This window comes from Coregonus lavaretus, assembly GCF_964263955.1.
Source record: "Coregonus lavaretus genome assembly, chromosome: 36".
Classification (NCBI taxonomy): Eukaryota; Metazoa; Chordata; class Actinopteri; order Salmoniformes; family Salmonidae; genus Coregonus; species Coregonus lavaretus.
In genome coordinates, this window is record NC_140023.1 from 24,229,588 (window position 1) to 24,245,481 (window position 15,894).

General features: G+C 43.6%; 1 protein-coding gene across 1 annotated transcript in view; it reads left to right on the plus strand.

Annotated features, from left to right (window-relative positions):
* Positions 1-15,894, plus strand: part of LOC311110556 (heparan-alpha-glucosaminide N-acetyltransferase) — a gene marked incomplete at both ends in the record, with an annotated part of 39,905 nt that overhangs the window by 18,762 nt on the left and 5,249 nt on the right. The window contains 7 exons of the mRNA XM_084153062.1: positions 3,738-3,768; positions 4,859-5,019; positions 12,723-12,835; positions 13,051-13,172; positions 13,981-14,104; positions 14,316-14,402; positions 15,285-15,362. Coding sequence (XP_084009188.1) covers positions 3,738-3,768; positions 4,859-5,019; positions 12,723-12,835; positions 13,051-13,172; positions 13,981-14,104; positions 14,316-14,402; positions 15,285-15,362 — 716 coding nt within the window. The remainder of the gene's footprint in view (positions 1-3,737; positions 3,769-4,858; positions 5,020-12,722; positions 12,836-13,050; positions 13,173-13,980; positions 14,105-14,315; positions 14,403-15,284; positions 15,363-15,894) is intronic.

Sequence of the window (15,894 nt, forward strand, 5' to 3'; positions counted from 1 at the left end):
CAAGGACCCTCCCAATGGATCAATAACACTAACGACCTAGGGGAAGATGAGGAGGGAGGGTTGCATGTTAAATCTTAATGGAGACTATTACCAAATGTACAGTGGGGAAAAAAAGTATTTAGTCAGCCACCAATTGTGCAAGTTCTCCCACTTAAAAAGATGAGAGAGGCCTGTAATTTTCATCATAGGTACACGTCAACTATGACAGACAAAATGAGAAAAAAAATCCAGAAAATCACATTGTAGGATTTTTTATGAATTTATTTGCAAATGATGGTGGAAAATAAGTATTTGGTCAATAACAAAAGTTTCTCAATACTTTGTTATATACCCTTTGTTGGCAATGACACAGGTCAAACGTTTTCTGTAAGTCTTCACAAGGTTTTCACACACTATTTTGGCCCATTCCTCCATGCAGATCTCCTCTAGAGCAGTGATGTTTTGGGGCTGTCGCTGGGCAACACGGACTTTCAACTCCCTCAAAGATTTTCTATGGGGTTGAGATCTGGAGACTGGCTAGGCCACTCCAGGACCTTGAAATGCTTCTTACGAAGCCACTCCTTCGTTGCCTGGGCAGTGTGTTTGGGATCATTGTCATGCTGAAAGACCCAGCCACGTTTCATCTTCAATGCCCTTGCTGATGGAAGGAGGTTTTCACTCAAAATCTTACGATACATGGCCCCATTCATTCTTTCCTTTACACGGATCAGTCGTCCTGGTCCCTTTGCAGAAAAACAGCCCCAAAGCATGATGTTTACACCCCCATGCTTCACAGTAGGTATGGTGTTCTTTGGACGCAACTCAGCATTCTTTGTCCTCCAAACACGACGAGTTGAGTTTTTACCAAAAAGTTCTATTTTGGTTTCATCTGACCATATGACATTCTCCCAATCCTCTTCTGGATCATCCAAATGCACTCTAGCAAACTTCAGACGGGCCTGGACATGTACTGGCTTAAGCAGGGGGACACGTCTGGAACTGCAGGATTTGAGTCCCTGGCGGCGTAGTGTGTTACTGATGGTAGGCTTTGTTACTTTGGTCCCAGCTCTCTGCAGGTCATTCACTAGGTCCCCCTGTGTGGTTCTGGGATTTTTGCTCACCGTTCTTGTGATAATTTTGACCCCACGGGGTGAGATCTTGCGTGGAGCCTCAGATCGAGGGAGATTATCAGTGGACTTGTATGTCTTCCATTTCCTAATAATTGCTCCCACAGTTGATTTCTTCAAACCAAGCTGCTCACCTATTGCAGATTCAGTCTTCCCAGCCTGGTGCAGGTCTACAATTTTGTTTCTGGTGTCCTTTGACAGCTCTTTGGCCTTGGCCATAGTGGAGTTTGGAGTGTGACTGTTTGAGGTTGTGGACAGGTGTCTTTTATACTGATAACAAGTTCAAACAGGTGCTATTAATACAGGTAACGAGTGGAGGACAGAGGAGCCTCTTAAAGAAGAAGTTACAGGTCTGTGAGAGCCAGAAATCTTGCTTGTTTGTAGGTGACCAAATACTTATTTTCCACCATAATTTGCAAATAAATTCATTAAAAATCCTACAGTGTGATTTTCTGGATTTTTTTTTCTTAATTTGTCTGTCATAGTTGACGTGTACCTATGATGAAAATTACAGGCCTCTCTCATCTTTTTAAGTGGGAGAACTTGCACAATTGGTGGCTGACTAAATACTTTTTTTCCCCACTGTATCTCCAACAGTATTTAAAGGCAAACTAATTTTAAGCTTTATAATAGACCCTTCATCACTCAGCTGAATCGTATTGATTCCAAAGGAAAGTTGATGGATTTTGATATAACTACGTGGCTCCTACTGTCATGGAGGTTTGGACGTTTATAAATCACTCAGTCTGAAAGTCAACTATTTTTTTTAAAACTGTGTTTTAGGGGCATTGAATACATTATTATTAATCACACGTCCAGGCTGTTTTGGAGTGTAGTCCAGTTTGTATTATCTGGACAGAAGACCAAGAACTATAGATCTTTAGTAGTATAGTATAGTAGGTGTACTGTATGTTTTGTTCCTCTGACTGAATGACTATGTTTAGTTATGCACTTACAGTGAGGGAAAAAAGTATTTGATCCCCTGCTGATTGTGTATGTTTGCCCACTGACAAAGACATGATCAGTCTATAATTTTAATGGTAGGTTTATTTGAACAGTGAGAGACAGAATAACAACAAAAAAATCCAGAAAAATGCATGTCAAAAATGTTATAAATTAATTTGCATTTTAATGAGGGAAATAAGTATTTGACCCCTCTGCAAAACATGACTTAGTACTTGGTGGCAAAACCCTTGTTGGCAATCACAGAGGTCAGATGTTTCTTGTAGTTGGCCACCAGGTTTGCACACATCTCAGGAGGGATTTTGTTCCACTCCTCTTTGCAGATCTTCTCCAAGTCATTAAGGTTTTGAGGCTGACGTTTGGCAACTCGAAGCTTCAGCTCCCTCCACAGATTTTCTATGGGATTAAGGTCTGGAGACTGGCTAGGCCACTCCAGGACCTTAATGTGCTTCTTATTGAACCACTCCTTTGTTGCCTTGGCCGTGTGTTTTGGGTCATTGTCATGCTGGAATACCCATCCACGACCCATTTGCAATGCCCTGGCTGAGGGAAGGAGGTTCTCACCCAAGATTTGACGGTACATGGCCCCGTCCATCGTCCCTTTGATGCGGTGAAGTTGTCCTGTGCCCTTAGCAGAAAAACACCCCCAAAGCATAATGTTTCCACCTCCATGTTTGACGGTGGGGATGGTGTTCTTGGGGTCATAGGCAGCATTCCTCCTCCTCCAAACACGGCGAGTTGAGTTGATGCCAAAGAGCTCTATTTTGGTCTCATCTGACCACAACAGTTCTCCTCTGAATCATTCAGATGGCAAACTTCAGACGGCCCTGTATATGTGCTTTCTTGAGCAGGGGGACCTTGTGGCCGCTGCAGGATTTCAGTCCTTCAAGGCGTAGTGTGTTACCAATTGTTTCCTTGGTGACTATGGTCCCAGCTGCCTTGAGATCATTGACAAGATCCTCCCGTGTAGTTCTGGGCTGATTCCTCACCGTTCTCATGATCATTGCAACTCCACGAGGTGAGATCTTGCATGGAGCCCCAGGCAGAGGGAGATTGACAGTTATTTTGTGTTTCTTCCATTTGTGAATAATGTCACCAACTGTTGTCACCTTCTCACCAAGCTGCTTGGCGATGGTCTTGTAGCCCATTCCAGCCTTGTGTAGGTCTACAATCTTGTCCCTGACATCCTTGGAGAGCTCTTTGGTCTTGGCCATGGTGGAGAGTTTGGAATCTGATTGATTGATTGCTTCTGTGGACAGGTGTCTTTTATACAGGTAACAAACTGAGATTAGGAGCACTCCCTTTAAGATTGTGCTCCTAATCTCAGCTCGTTACCTGTATAAAAGACACCTGGGAGCCAGAAATCTTTCTGATTGAGAGGGGGTCAAATACTTATTTCCCTCATTAAAATGCAAATCGATTTATAACATTTTTGTTGTTGTTATTCTGTCTCTCATTGTTCAAATAAACCTACCATTAAAATTATAGACTGATCATTTCTTTGTCAGTGGGCAAACGTACAAAATCAGCAGGGGATCAAATACATTTATCCTTCACTGTATGACAGTATGAATACTGTCTGTCTCTCTGACTGTATGTCTGTCTGTCTGCTCTGTCTGTCCATCTGTATTGATCCTTGTGACCTATAAGCATGTCTCTGTGTTCCAGGTCTTACTGTGGCTGATCTTGTGATGCCTTGGTGGGTTTGACTGCAACAACTGTTCAATAAATCACTGTATAATTATTACAGGCATGAGCAGAGGAAACTCTTACACATGCTACTAACAAATTATGCTCCTACAGTGCAAACACAGTCAAGTAGTTCACACAGGTCACATGATCTCTAATTAGCACTGCACAGTAACTAACACTACAATAACACACATGGTGTTTCATTACCTTTGTTTCAACCAACTTGATAACTCATTGACAGTGTGTGGTTAGGACTCCTTTGCTCAGACATACAGACACTTGTTTAACACTGAATATTATTGAATATTATGCACTAAATTGTTTAGTCCCAAATGTTTATTGAAGACAGAGGGGTATTGTGCAGTAATGACGCGATTAGATGTGGGGCGTCATAGTCAGGAACTTTATATGGGTGGTGTACACTGTAACACTTAAGCCTATCTAGTAGAGCAATCAGTGTACATATCAGTGCAGTAATTAGGATAGATGACAAAGAATACAGTGAATTATAGATTGATATTTGATATCGGGAAATTGTATTAGACCCTTTGACCAGCAAGATTATCCTTTATCCTTCGGTATTGTGACTAATTAAAGTGATATTACACTCCAAAATCAAATTGGTCTTCTGTTGAGTTAAGTCTACATCCTAGGCCATCTGTTTTGTAGATTCAGCTATAAGCCACAATCCAAAATGAATGGACAAGATAAGCGCCATGTAATTTCCAGATTTGCGGTGCTTATCTTTTACATTCCTTTTTGGGTATGTATGGGGCGGCAGGTAGCGTAGTGGTTAAGAGCGTTGTACCAGTAACCGAAAGGTTGCTGGTTCTAATCCCCGAGCCGACTAGGTGAAAAATCTGTCGATGTGCCCTTGAGCAAGGCACTTAACCCTAATTGCTCCTGTAAGTCGCTCTGGATAAGAGTGTCTGCTAAATGACCAATTTAAGCACAGCTGGACAAACACAGTTGAAGGTGAGGGACATAGATTTATCTTGATGTTTGAGGTCAGAAAACATCTTTGATTTTAGAGTGCAATGTCCCTTTAATTTAGTTGTCTATGAGTACTGTAATGTTTCACTGTGTGTTTCATTCAGGTTTGTGTTCATCATTGGGACTTCTGTGGTATTGGCCTTCACCTCCATGCGGAAAAAGGGAGTTGGCCGTTGGCAGCTAATACGCAAGCTAACCTGGAGAACTGTGGTCCTCATCCTTATCGGCTTTTGTTTCATGAACTACTCTCCAAAGGATGGATTATGTAGGTACACACGTAAAAAAAAGTTGCTTGATTTACCAAGGAACGTTGTGAACCCTAAATCATAATCATGGATGCACCGGAAACATATGGGAGTAATGAAACATGCAATAAGTCATTGAAGTTATAAATCTAAACTCTTGCTATTGAAGCAGTTCAGGATCTGAATCTGTGGCAAGTCATTACAAACTTTCCCCACCAGTATCTTCCTGTTTCCATATGACCTTAACATGATGAGTGTGGAATACTATTATTTAGATACCATTAGATACACTACGTGACCAAAAGTATGTGGACACCTGCTCGTCGAACATATCATTCCAAAATCATGAGCATTAATGTGGAGTTGGTCCCCATTTGCTGCTATAACAGCCTCCACCCTTCTGGGAAGGCTTTCCTCTAGATGTTGGAACATTGCTGTGGGGACTTGCTTCCATTCAGCCACAAAAACTTAAGCGAGGTCGGGCACTGATGTTGGGCGATTAGGCCTGTCTCGCAGTCGGCATTCCAATTCATCCCAAAGGTGTTCGATGGGGTTGAGGTCAGGGCTCTATGCAGGCCAGTCAAGTTCTTCCACACCGATCTCAACAAACCATTTCTGTATGGACCTCGCTTTGTGCACAGGGGCACTGTCATGCTGAAACAGCAAAGGGCCTTCCCCAAACTGTTGCCACAAAGTTGGAAGCACAGAATAGTCTAGAATGTCATTGTATGCTGTAGCGTTAAGATTTCCCTTCACTGGAACTAAGGGGCCAAGCCCGAACCATGAAAAACAGCCCCAGACCATTATTCCTCCTCCACCAAACTTTACAGTTGGCACAATGCATTGGGGCAGGTAGCATTCTCCTGGCATCCGACAAACCCAGAAGCGTGATTCATCCAGTGGAGGCTACTGCGGGGAGGACGGCTCATAATAATGGCTCGAATGGAGTAAATGGAATGACATCAAACACATGGAAAACATGTGTTTGATGTATTTGATACCATTCCACCCATTCCACTCCACGAGCTCATTCTCCCCAATTAAGGTGCCACCAACATCCTGTGGATTCATCACTCCAGAGAACGCGTTTCCACTGCTCCAGAGTCCAATGGCGGTGAGCTTTACACCGCTCCAGCCGATGCTTGGCATTGCGCATGGTGATCATTGACAAGATCCTCCCGTGTAGTTCTGGGCTGATTCCTCACCGTTCTCATGATCATTGCATGCTGCTTGTGTGCGGCTGCTCGGCCATGGAAAGCCATTTCATGAAGCACCCGACAAACAGTTATTGTGCTGACATTGCTTCCAGAGGCAGTTTGGAACTCGGTAGTGAGTGTTGCAACCGAGGACAGACGATTTTTATGCGCTACGCGCTTCAGCACTCAGCGGGCCCGTTCTATGAACTTGTGTGGCTCTGGCAGGGCAGAAATTTGACAAACTTACTTTTTGGAAAGGTGGCATCCTATGACGGTGCCACATTGAAAGTCACTGAGCTCTTCAGTAAGGCCATTCTACTGCCAATGTTTATCTATGGAGATTTCATGGCTGTGTACTTGATGTTATACACCTATCAGCAACAGGTATGGCTGAAATAGCAGAATCCACTAATTTGAAGGTGTATCTTCATTACAAACTGTAGAGTTCAATCCATCCTAGCTCTTGTTCTTGGTCACCATGCTAAATGCTGGAATAATTAATAATGGTTTTCTTATGTAAAACCCCTGTTGGATTATGATTATGAAGTCTGGCAGCGTAGGGTGGCTGGCAGTGGCTGGCTGCCAGAGACGTGACAGGGTTAAATGGGGAAAGCTGTGTGGATTTATTACTGTCCACGAGGCCCTTCACACATTAGCTAACCCTGGCGCTAATGGACTTTCCTGGGTGGATGTCTCTGTAACCGGGTTAAAAAATATATTGTTATTCCTCGCAGTGGGGAACACAGTATCAGGGGACATTTAACAAAAAAAGGATTTGAGCAAAAACAACCAGTGTTGCTGTAATGGACATTTTCAACAGATAGTGTTACATGGTGCCAGCTGTAGCCAGTAGATCCTGTATAGTGTAAAACCTCTCATAACAGGATGATGTGTTTTACCATCAACTGCTGTAGACAGTGTTGTCTCTCTCCCCACTTCCCCATGATGCCCTTGGCATGTCTAACCCTGGGTTTTATCTAATAAGGAAATGGAGGTGCTTCGATCTGTTCAATATGCATACTGTTTTGGTGGTCAAATGAAGAGGTGTTGACCTTTGACGTGTTTTTACTGCCAGTATACAGGTTGGTTTTAGTTTTTGGAGCGCAAGTCAGCTTTAGCTGTTGTGAGGTGATTGCATGTACACTAATAGCCTCATTTATTGTGGGGCTTGGATACATTTCCGGTATTCAACTTTGATTCAAGTCCCACCCCCTAAAATGTCCTTCCATTTGATTCTTCATCAGGATGCTTTATTACAGGATGCTTTATTTTATTCAGTAACCCATTTATTTCCACTTTGCAATAAATCGCCACTTCCAACTGGAAAAACTCTCTGATTTCTTTTATAATTTTGAGCTTTAACAGGCTTCTACTCAGAAGACTCACTATAGTTATTTATATTGATCAAAGCCATGTGCCACCAGAAAATGAACAAAAAAGTGTGCCATTGTAGCCCTTTATACTCGTACCCGTATACGGGTTGGAAATGGCAGATTTGGGCACTGATAAATTCCTACATTGAAATGCAGTGGCTGTACAGTAACAGTCTATACATATAGTCAGAGCTCAGGCTCTGCGCTTCACAGCACTGTCTGGGTTTTGACTGACAGATGTTCTGAACTTGAGCACCGCACGCGACAAGAAGTTCAAATCAAATCAAATCAAATTGTATTGGCCACATGCGCCGAATACAACAGGTGCAGACATTACAGTGAAATGCTTACATACAGCCCTTAACCAACAGTGCATTTATTTTTTACAAAAAAGTAAAAATAAAACAACAACAAAAAAAGTGTTGAGAAAAAAAGAGCAGAAGTAAAATAAAATAACAGTAGGGAGGCTATATATACAGGGGGGTACCGGTGCAGAGTCAATGTGCGGGGGCACCGGCTAGTTGAGGTAGTTGAAGTAATATGTACATGTGGGCAGAGTTAAAGTGACTATGCATAAATAATTAACAGAGTAGCAGCAGCGTAAAAGGATGGGGTGGGGGGGCAGTGCAAATAGTCCGGGTAGCCATGATTAGCTGTTCAGGAGTCTTATGGCTTGGGGGTAGAAGCTGTTGAGAAGTCTTTTGGACCTAGACTTGGCACTCCGGTACCGCTTGCCGTGCGGTAGCAGAGAGAACAGTCTATGACTAGGGTGGCTGGAGTCTTTGACTATTTTGAGGGCTTTCCTCTGACACCGCCTGGTATAGAGGTCCTGGATGGCAGGAAGCTTGGCCCCAGTGATGTACTGGGCCGTATGCACTACCCTCTGTAGTGCCTTGCGGTCGGAGGCCAAGCAGTTGCCATACCAGGCGGTGATGCAACCAGTCAGGATGCTCTCGATGGTGCAGCTGTATAATTTCTTGAGGATCTGAGGACCCATGCCAAATCTTTTCAGTCTCCTGAGGGGGAATAGGCTTTGTCGTGCCCTCTTCACGACTGTCTTGGTGTGTTTGGACCATGATAGTTTGTTGGTGATGTGGACACCAAGGAACTTGAAGCTCTCAACCTGTTCCACTACAGCCCCGTCAATGAGAATGGGGGCGTGCTCAGTCCTCTTTTTTTTACCTGTAGTCCACAATCATCTCCTTTGTCTTGGTTATGTTGAGGGAGAGGTTGTTGTCCTGGCACCACACGGCCAGGTCTCTGAACTCCTCCCTATAGGCTGTCTCATCGTTGTCGGTGATCAGGCCTACCACTGTTGTGTCGTCGGCAAACTTAATGATGGTGTTGGAGTCGTGCCTGGCCATGCAGTCATGGGTGAACAGGGAGTACAGGAGGGGACTGAGCTGATCCTCAACACGCACCCCTGAGGGGCCCCCGTGTTGAGGATCAGCGTGGCAGATGTGTTGTTACCTACCCTTACTACTTGGGGGCGGCCTGTCAGGAAGTCCAGGATCCAGTTGCAGAGGGAGGTGTTTAGTCCCAGGATCCTTAGCTTAGTGATGAGCTTTGAGGGCACTATGGTGTTGAATGCTGAGCTGTAGTCAATGAATAGCATTCTCACGTAGGTGTTCCTCTTGTCCAGGTGGGAAAGGGCAGTGTGGAGTGCAATAGAGATTGCATCATCTGTGGATCTGTTGGGGCGGTATGCAAATTGGAGTGGGTCTAGGGTTTTTGGGATAATGCTGTTGATGTGAGCCATGACCAGCCTTTCAAAGCACTTCATGGCTACAGACGTCAGTGCTACGGGTCGGTAGTCATTTAGGCAGGTTATCTTAGAGTCCTTGGGCACGGGGACTATGGTGGTCTGCTTGAAACATGTTGGTATTACAGACTCAGTCAGGGACATGTTGAAAATGTCAGTGAAGACACTTGCCAGTTGGTCAGCACATGCTCGGAGTACACGTCCTGGTAATCCGTCTGGCCCTGCGGCCTTGTGAATGTTGACCTGCTTAAAAGTCTTACTCACATCGGCTACGGAGAGCGTGATCACATAGTCATCCGGAACAGCTGGTGCTCTCATGCATGCTTCAGTGTTGCTTGCCTCGAAGCGAGCATAGAAGTGGTTTAGCTCGTCTGGAAGTCTTGTGTCACTGGGCAGCTCGCGGCTGTGCTTCCCTTTGTAGTCTGTAATAGTTTTCAAGCCCTGCCACATCCAACGAGCGTCAGAGCCAGTGTAGTACGATTCAATCTTAGTCCTGTATTGACTCTTTGCCTGTTTGATGGTTCGTCGGAGGGCATAGCGGGATTTCTTATAAGCGTCCGGGTTAGAGTCCCGCTCCTTGAAAGCTGCAGCTCTACCCTTTAGCTCAGAGTGGATGTTTCCTGTAATCCATGGCTTCTGGTTGGGGTATGTACGTACGGTCACTGTGGGGACGACGTCATCGATGCACTTATTGATGAAGCCAGTGACTGATGTGGTGTACTCCTCAATGCTATCTGAAGAATCCCGGAACATGTTCCAGTCTGTGCTAGCAAAACAGTCCTGTAGCTTAGCATCTGTGTCATCTGACCACTTTTTTATTAACAGAGTCACTGGTGTTTCCTGCTTTAGTTTTTGCTTATAAGCAGGAATCAGGAGGATAGAGTTATGGTCAGATTTGCCAAATGGAGGGGGAGAGCTTTGTATGCGTCTCTGTGTGTGGAGTAAAGGTGGTCTAGAGTTTTTTTTCCTCTGGTTGCACATTTAACATGCTGGTAGAAATTAGGTAGAACGGATTTAAGTTTCCCTGCATTAAAGTCCCCGGCCAAGTTGCCCCCATCCCTCCTGCTAATTGGGCAACATTTGTTAATTTGTTATGTCTGAGTGAGGGAAATGCTGTAAATTAAGAGGACTCGATGTATTTTGAAAGATGAGACGTTGAGGATTATAATAAATACTGCTTTGATGTCGTACAAGCAAGCCAAACACCTGTGAGTCCAAATGTGCACTTCAAATTCCTATATCATAAATCTCATGTCATATACAGTGTCAACATTTATGATCACTATGTTTGATGTACAGTTACAAGATGACATGGCATCATACCCTGTGTTGTCCTGAACAGAAGGAGCCTATGTTTGTCTAGTGTGAAGAAAATTCACCACGGCACACACAACTGAATGCACTCATGACTCCTTTCTTTGCCCACCAAAATTATGATCTGTTTCCCTGAATTGCCTTGTGAAAGCCTAACACTGTAAGATCCTATTTTACAACTTTGCTAGTCATTTCAAATGATGCCCATCTGACCCAGATGATTTATAATGGACTTTTGGGGGATTGCGTAAACAACAACAGTAATTGTGTGATGGCGGGGATGCAGGGTTGTGTTCCAAATAAAACAACTACAAGTGCGCTTGCTCTAGTTCCTCAACGGCACAGCTAGGAGAGCTCAAAAAAGCACCTTATAGTTGAAGACTCTTTTTTGAGTCATAAAAGTGCATTGAAATTACTTAGGAACTGTGCATACTTTGGAGAGGTGTGTGGCCACTTAGAGACACCAGTTAGTCCTCTCACTCAAACCCTTGTAATTGTTCTGTCTTATGTTGCACCTACCCCACATTTTCCAGGAATATTCTAATCATGTTACTGAATGTATCCAGAGTATTTTCAGATTTCGTTATCATACAAATGCAGCGAAAAGTGCAGTATATGTAAAATGCACCAATAATCAACAATGCAATGTTTAGATTCAGTCTTATGTCAGTTGAACTGTTGTGTCCTCAACTTTGGTCTAATCATTTTCCAATAATCTCCAAACTGTTCCCTTTCAATTGCTACCATGCTTATGCATTTCATAGAAACTTAAGAATTTTGCCTCCTTACCTTTGGTCTAACAATTTCCCCATATTATAATATAATAATTTTCCCATCTCAATTGGGTATGCATATGCTTTTCATATTTCTTCTGTTAGAAACATTTCAATTTACCCCTATCCGTATAGACCAATTTCCACGAGTGTAAATGGTTAATACTGATGCATGACTCATAAAGAACATGACGTAGCCATAATTATTAATTTCAAAGTAACTTTCGTGGATGTTTCATGCATATTGAACTTGATAATGATGAATGTCATGAGAGATAGCAGAGACAAGGGACCAATCTCATAGAGGTGTAACCTACGGACTTAACAAACTTGTCATTAGTCACCCAAAGCGCTTCCTCCTTTCCTGTGGAAAGAGACATTTCCGCTTCTTATTTGATTTGTCCAGATCAATGATTGGGATTATCTAGTTTTTTTATGCACTTTGTGCCGCAAAGAGATTGTCTGTTAACTAATGTGGAGATTACCATCAATCTCTGAACCAAATGCCATTCATGTCCTCCCCAATTTGCCTGGGCTTGGAGATAACTGGGAATCTTTGATGAGCCTTCCACTTCCCTGACACACACCTCGACATCCGAAGACACCCATTTCCACCCATATCCTCCATTTTAGTCATTTAGCAGACGCTCTTATCCAGAGCGACATACAGTTAGTGAGTGCATACATGCATTTTTTACTTTTTCATACTGTCATTCCCTGTGGGAATCGAACCCACAACCCATAACTGGGCCAATTGTGCGCCACCCCATGGGTCTCCCGGTCGCGGCCGGCTACGACAGAGCCTGGATTCGAACCAGGATCTCTAGTGGCACAGCTAGCACTGCGATGCAGTGCCTTAGACCACTGTGCCACTCGGGAGGTTCCTCCCTCAGGGAACAGTATTCTTGTGGTCGCCCAGGTGTCGATGGGTGATGCTATTCATTTCCTCTGCAAATATTAGCTTAAGTCATCAGAAAGAGTTTTGCACCGTTTCAAGAACATCTGTATTTCATTTTGTTATAACGTCAATGCTCAGTGTATAGCCAATAACTCCAGTATAAAAGTATAACCCCCGACAGTTGGAGCTTTTGTACTGTACATATTTCTTGCAGTTCTATCTGATGGCTTGTGAGGATATGACCAAAAGTAGTGCCTTATGAGAAAAATTGAGTGCCATTTCAGACACAGCCCAGAACATAGCCATTTTCTCTGTGTTGGTGATGCTGGCTGTATTACAATGTTCTGGTCAGTGTTCTGGTCTATGATCACAGGTCTGTGTGAAGGGTCATTCTCTCTGTGTTGCAGTATCTTGGTCTTGGCTTAGAATCCCTGGAGTCCTCCAGCGTCTGGGATTCACCTACTTCATACTGTCTCTGATGCAGTCTTTCTGGGGCATGGGAGAGATCCCACTGAGCGGGGTGAGACACTGACTTTGTCAAGTTTGTTTTCATCAGTAATTACACTCTGGAAAGCAACCTTATAAGACCATAGAAAGTGTAATTGGTTGCTAAGCGCAGGTTTTTGCATTATGTAACACCTGGCAAACTAGGGGGCTATTACATAAAATGACATCCTGCCGACTACGCCACGTTTAACGTTGCAATTACATTAATTTTGCTTGATCTAACTATAGGATCGCTGGTGGGACCCTGTCCAGGATGTGGTCTTGTATTGGCCAGAGTGGATCTTCATTATTCTCCTTGAGACATTATGGCTGTGTCTCACCTTCCTACTGCCTGTGCCTAACTGCCCCACGTAAGTCAAATCTGCCTGAACACACAATCTCAACAGGTTTTTCAGTTTATCATGTGATTATCATTATAAAGATCTTGATAGATTACTATGTGATGTATCAAATCCAATAAACAATGATATTCTCTATACAATGATATTCTCTATACAAATCCATGGGATTTGAATGGGTGACTGTCCTAATATGGACACCGTATAAATAATAATAAGCCAAGAAGTGATGACAATGAATACAATTATTTTCTATATTTATACATGCTGTGGTGATGTGATATTTGGGCCAGTAAACTGGGGTGATGCTGTGGCTGTGGCTGTGGCTGTGGCTGTGGCTGTGGCTGTGGCTGTGGCTGTGGCTGTGGCTGTGGCTGTGGCTGTGGCCGTGGTGTGCACTGTGTAGCATGTGTTGTGCTCGCTAGCTGGTGTTATGAGCCACTGTGATTTATGGGTCTGCGGTTGACGCTTCAGAGGGCATAATTAGCCAATCTCAGTCTGTCATGCGCAATAAGACAGGCCGAGGCAGAGGATCCATCTTCCTCTCTCTCCCTCCTCTCTGTCTGTCCTCTCTGTGCTCCACTCCTATTCCTCCTTTTCAGTTTTTTCTGTCCTCCTCTCTCCTGTTCTTGACCCTGCCTGGCATTGTTGTGCCTCCCAAGGCAGCTGAGTATGTTTGATTAAATGTTGATTGTCAGAGTGAATGAAAAGCATTTTTACTATTGTCCTTTCTCATCAACATAAACTGTACAATATGTGTGTTGTTATTAGATGTAGATGTGGCAGTAGAAGTCTAATCTAACATTTTTGCATCCAATAGAGGTTATTTGGGGGCTGGTGGGATTGGGGATAATGGCCTATATCCCAACTGTACTGGGGGAGCAGCCGGGTACATTGACAAGTGGTTATTGGGTGATAACATCTACCATTGGCCAACGTGCAAGGTAAGGAGCATTACAGTTTTCTCTCTTCCATTTGTGATATAGTATTTAACATTTGAACACTTTTTATTCCAGCAAAGGATAAAAATATAAACTAAAGGCAGGGAATCTAACGACAAGCACATTGTTACAAAACAAATACAACAAATTATCTTTACATTAACCTGCTCCATAGGAAATGGCTTGTTAGTTCTTCTCATGTTGTGTTTTTCAGGCCATGTATCGTACTACCCAGCCCTTTGACCCAGAGGGGGTTCTGGGTACTATCAACTCCATTGTCATGGGATTCATGGGGATGCAAGTAAGCAGAGCTCAAGTTTATGACCCAATAATTTTGTACCGTTTTTACCAGATCTGTACCTCAGTCGTAACTTTTAAAAAGGCCAAAGGTTTAAGTCCTTCTTATGTGTGTTTTCACGATATTTCAAAACTTGAATAACAAAGGTCATTCATGTAAGTTGCAGTATGGATATCATGTCAACTCAAACTCATAAACAAACTTAATTTCAGCATTTTATTTCATTTCAGTTTTTCATTTCAATCTTTCAATTATTTTCAGTTTTTAATGATTTGTCCATGCATCATGACACTAAGGTTGAGTCAGTAGTCTACTAAAATGGAGGTTGTCTAAGGGACATTTTTCCGCCTCATGTCTGCACAGCTGCTCTCCTGTTATTGACACAGAATGTCGTCCGAAGGTGAGGACAGAGTTTTGGGGTCTTTAGGGTGGGAGCCTTTAAAACAACTCATGCACTTTGATGGCGACAGCGTTGCGTTCAACCGTTTTCTTAGTGGGAAGTTGCCATGCAAAAGCAGCCGCATAGCTCAATTCCCTGTGGGCGGTTGGTGCTGAGCCCTTCAGTCAGCGAGTCTTAGACGACACGCCAGGTGTCCACTCCCCTCGTCTGTGTTTGCCCATGCTAATGTCCTCAGCTGAGACATATTCATCATCACCAAATTAATCAGAGAGCGCCGGTGACTTACACGTCACATCTGGCACCAAAGGGATATGAGAAATATGACCGCCACACCAGGGGCACACAGCACCCACATCCACTATATGGGCCAATTTAGTTCACCGACTACATCTAACCTGTTTATATAATTTTCTCCTTCAAAGGATCAGTCATGATTAAATGACATGTATACCCAGCCTGCTTAGCAGTGTCCTTTCTTTCCACAGGCGGGAAAAATTCTACTTTTTTACAGGAAAAAGGATGTCAGCATCCTCTCCCGATTCCTAGTATGGGCCATCCTCCTGGTATGTACTGTAAAGCCTCCCACATCTGTTCAGAAATATTACTGGCATGTTTTAGTCTCTTTCTGCATTACTTTGTGATAAGTCAACACCACAGCCCATGATAGATGTAATAATTTCCTTTAAAATAAAAATACCTGTGATGAGTGTGATGGAAGGAGTCAGGCGCAGGAGGGTAATCACCAAATACAGAGTTGATTCCTTCGTTACACTAAATACGCTGGAATAGCGACAAACGATACAGGCACAGGGGAAACTATCTACCCTGGCAATACACTGTAACGGTATCTCCAACAATACATAGGCACAAGGGAAATATCTACCCTGGCAACAAAATGGTACGAGTTGCTCCACCGAGCTACACTACTCTCACAAATAACAATCACCCACAAGGACAAGGGGGCAGAGGGAACACTTATACACAGACTAATGAGGGGATTAGAACCAGGTGTGTGTGATGATAATTGGGGCGGCAGTGGTTAGTAAGCCGGTGACGACAAACGCAGAAGCCTGCCCGAACAAGGAGGGGAGGTAG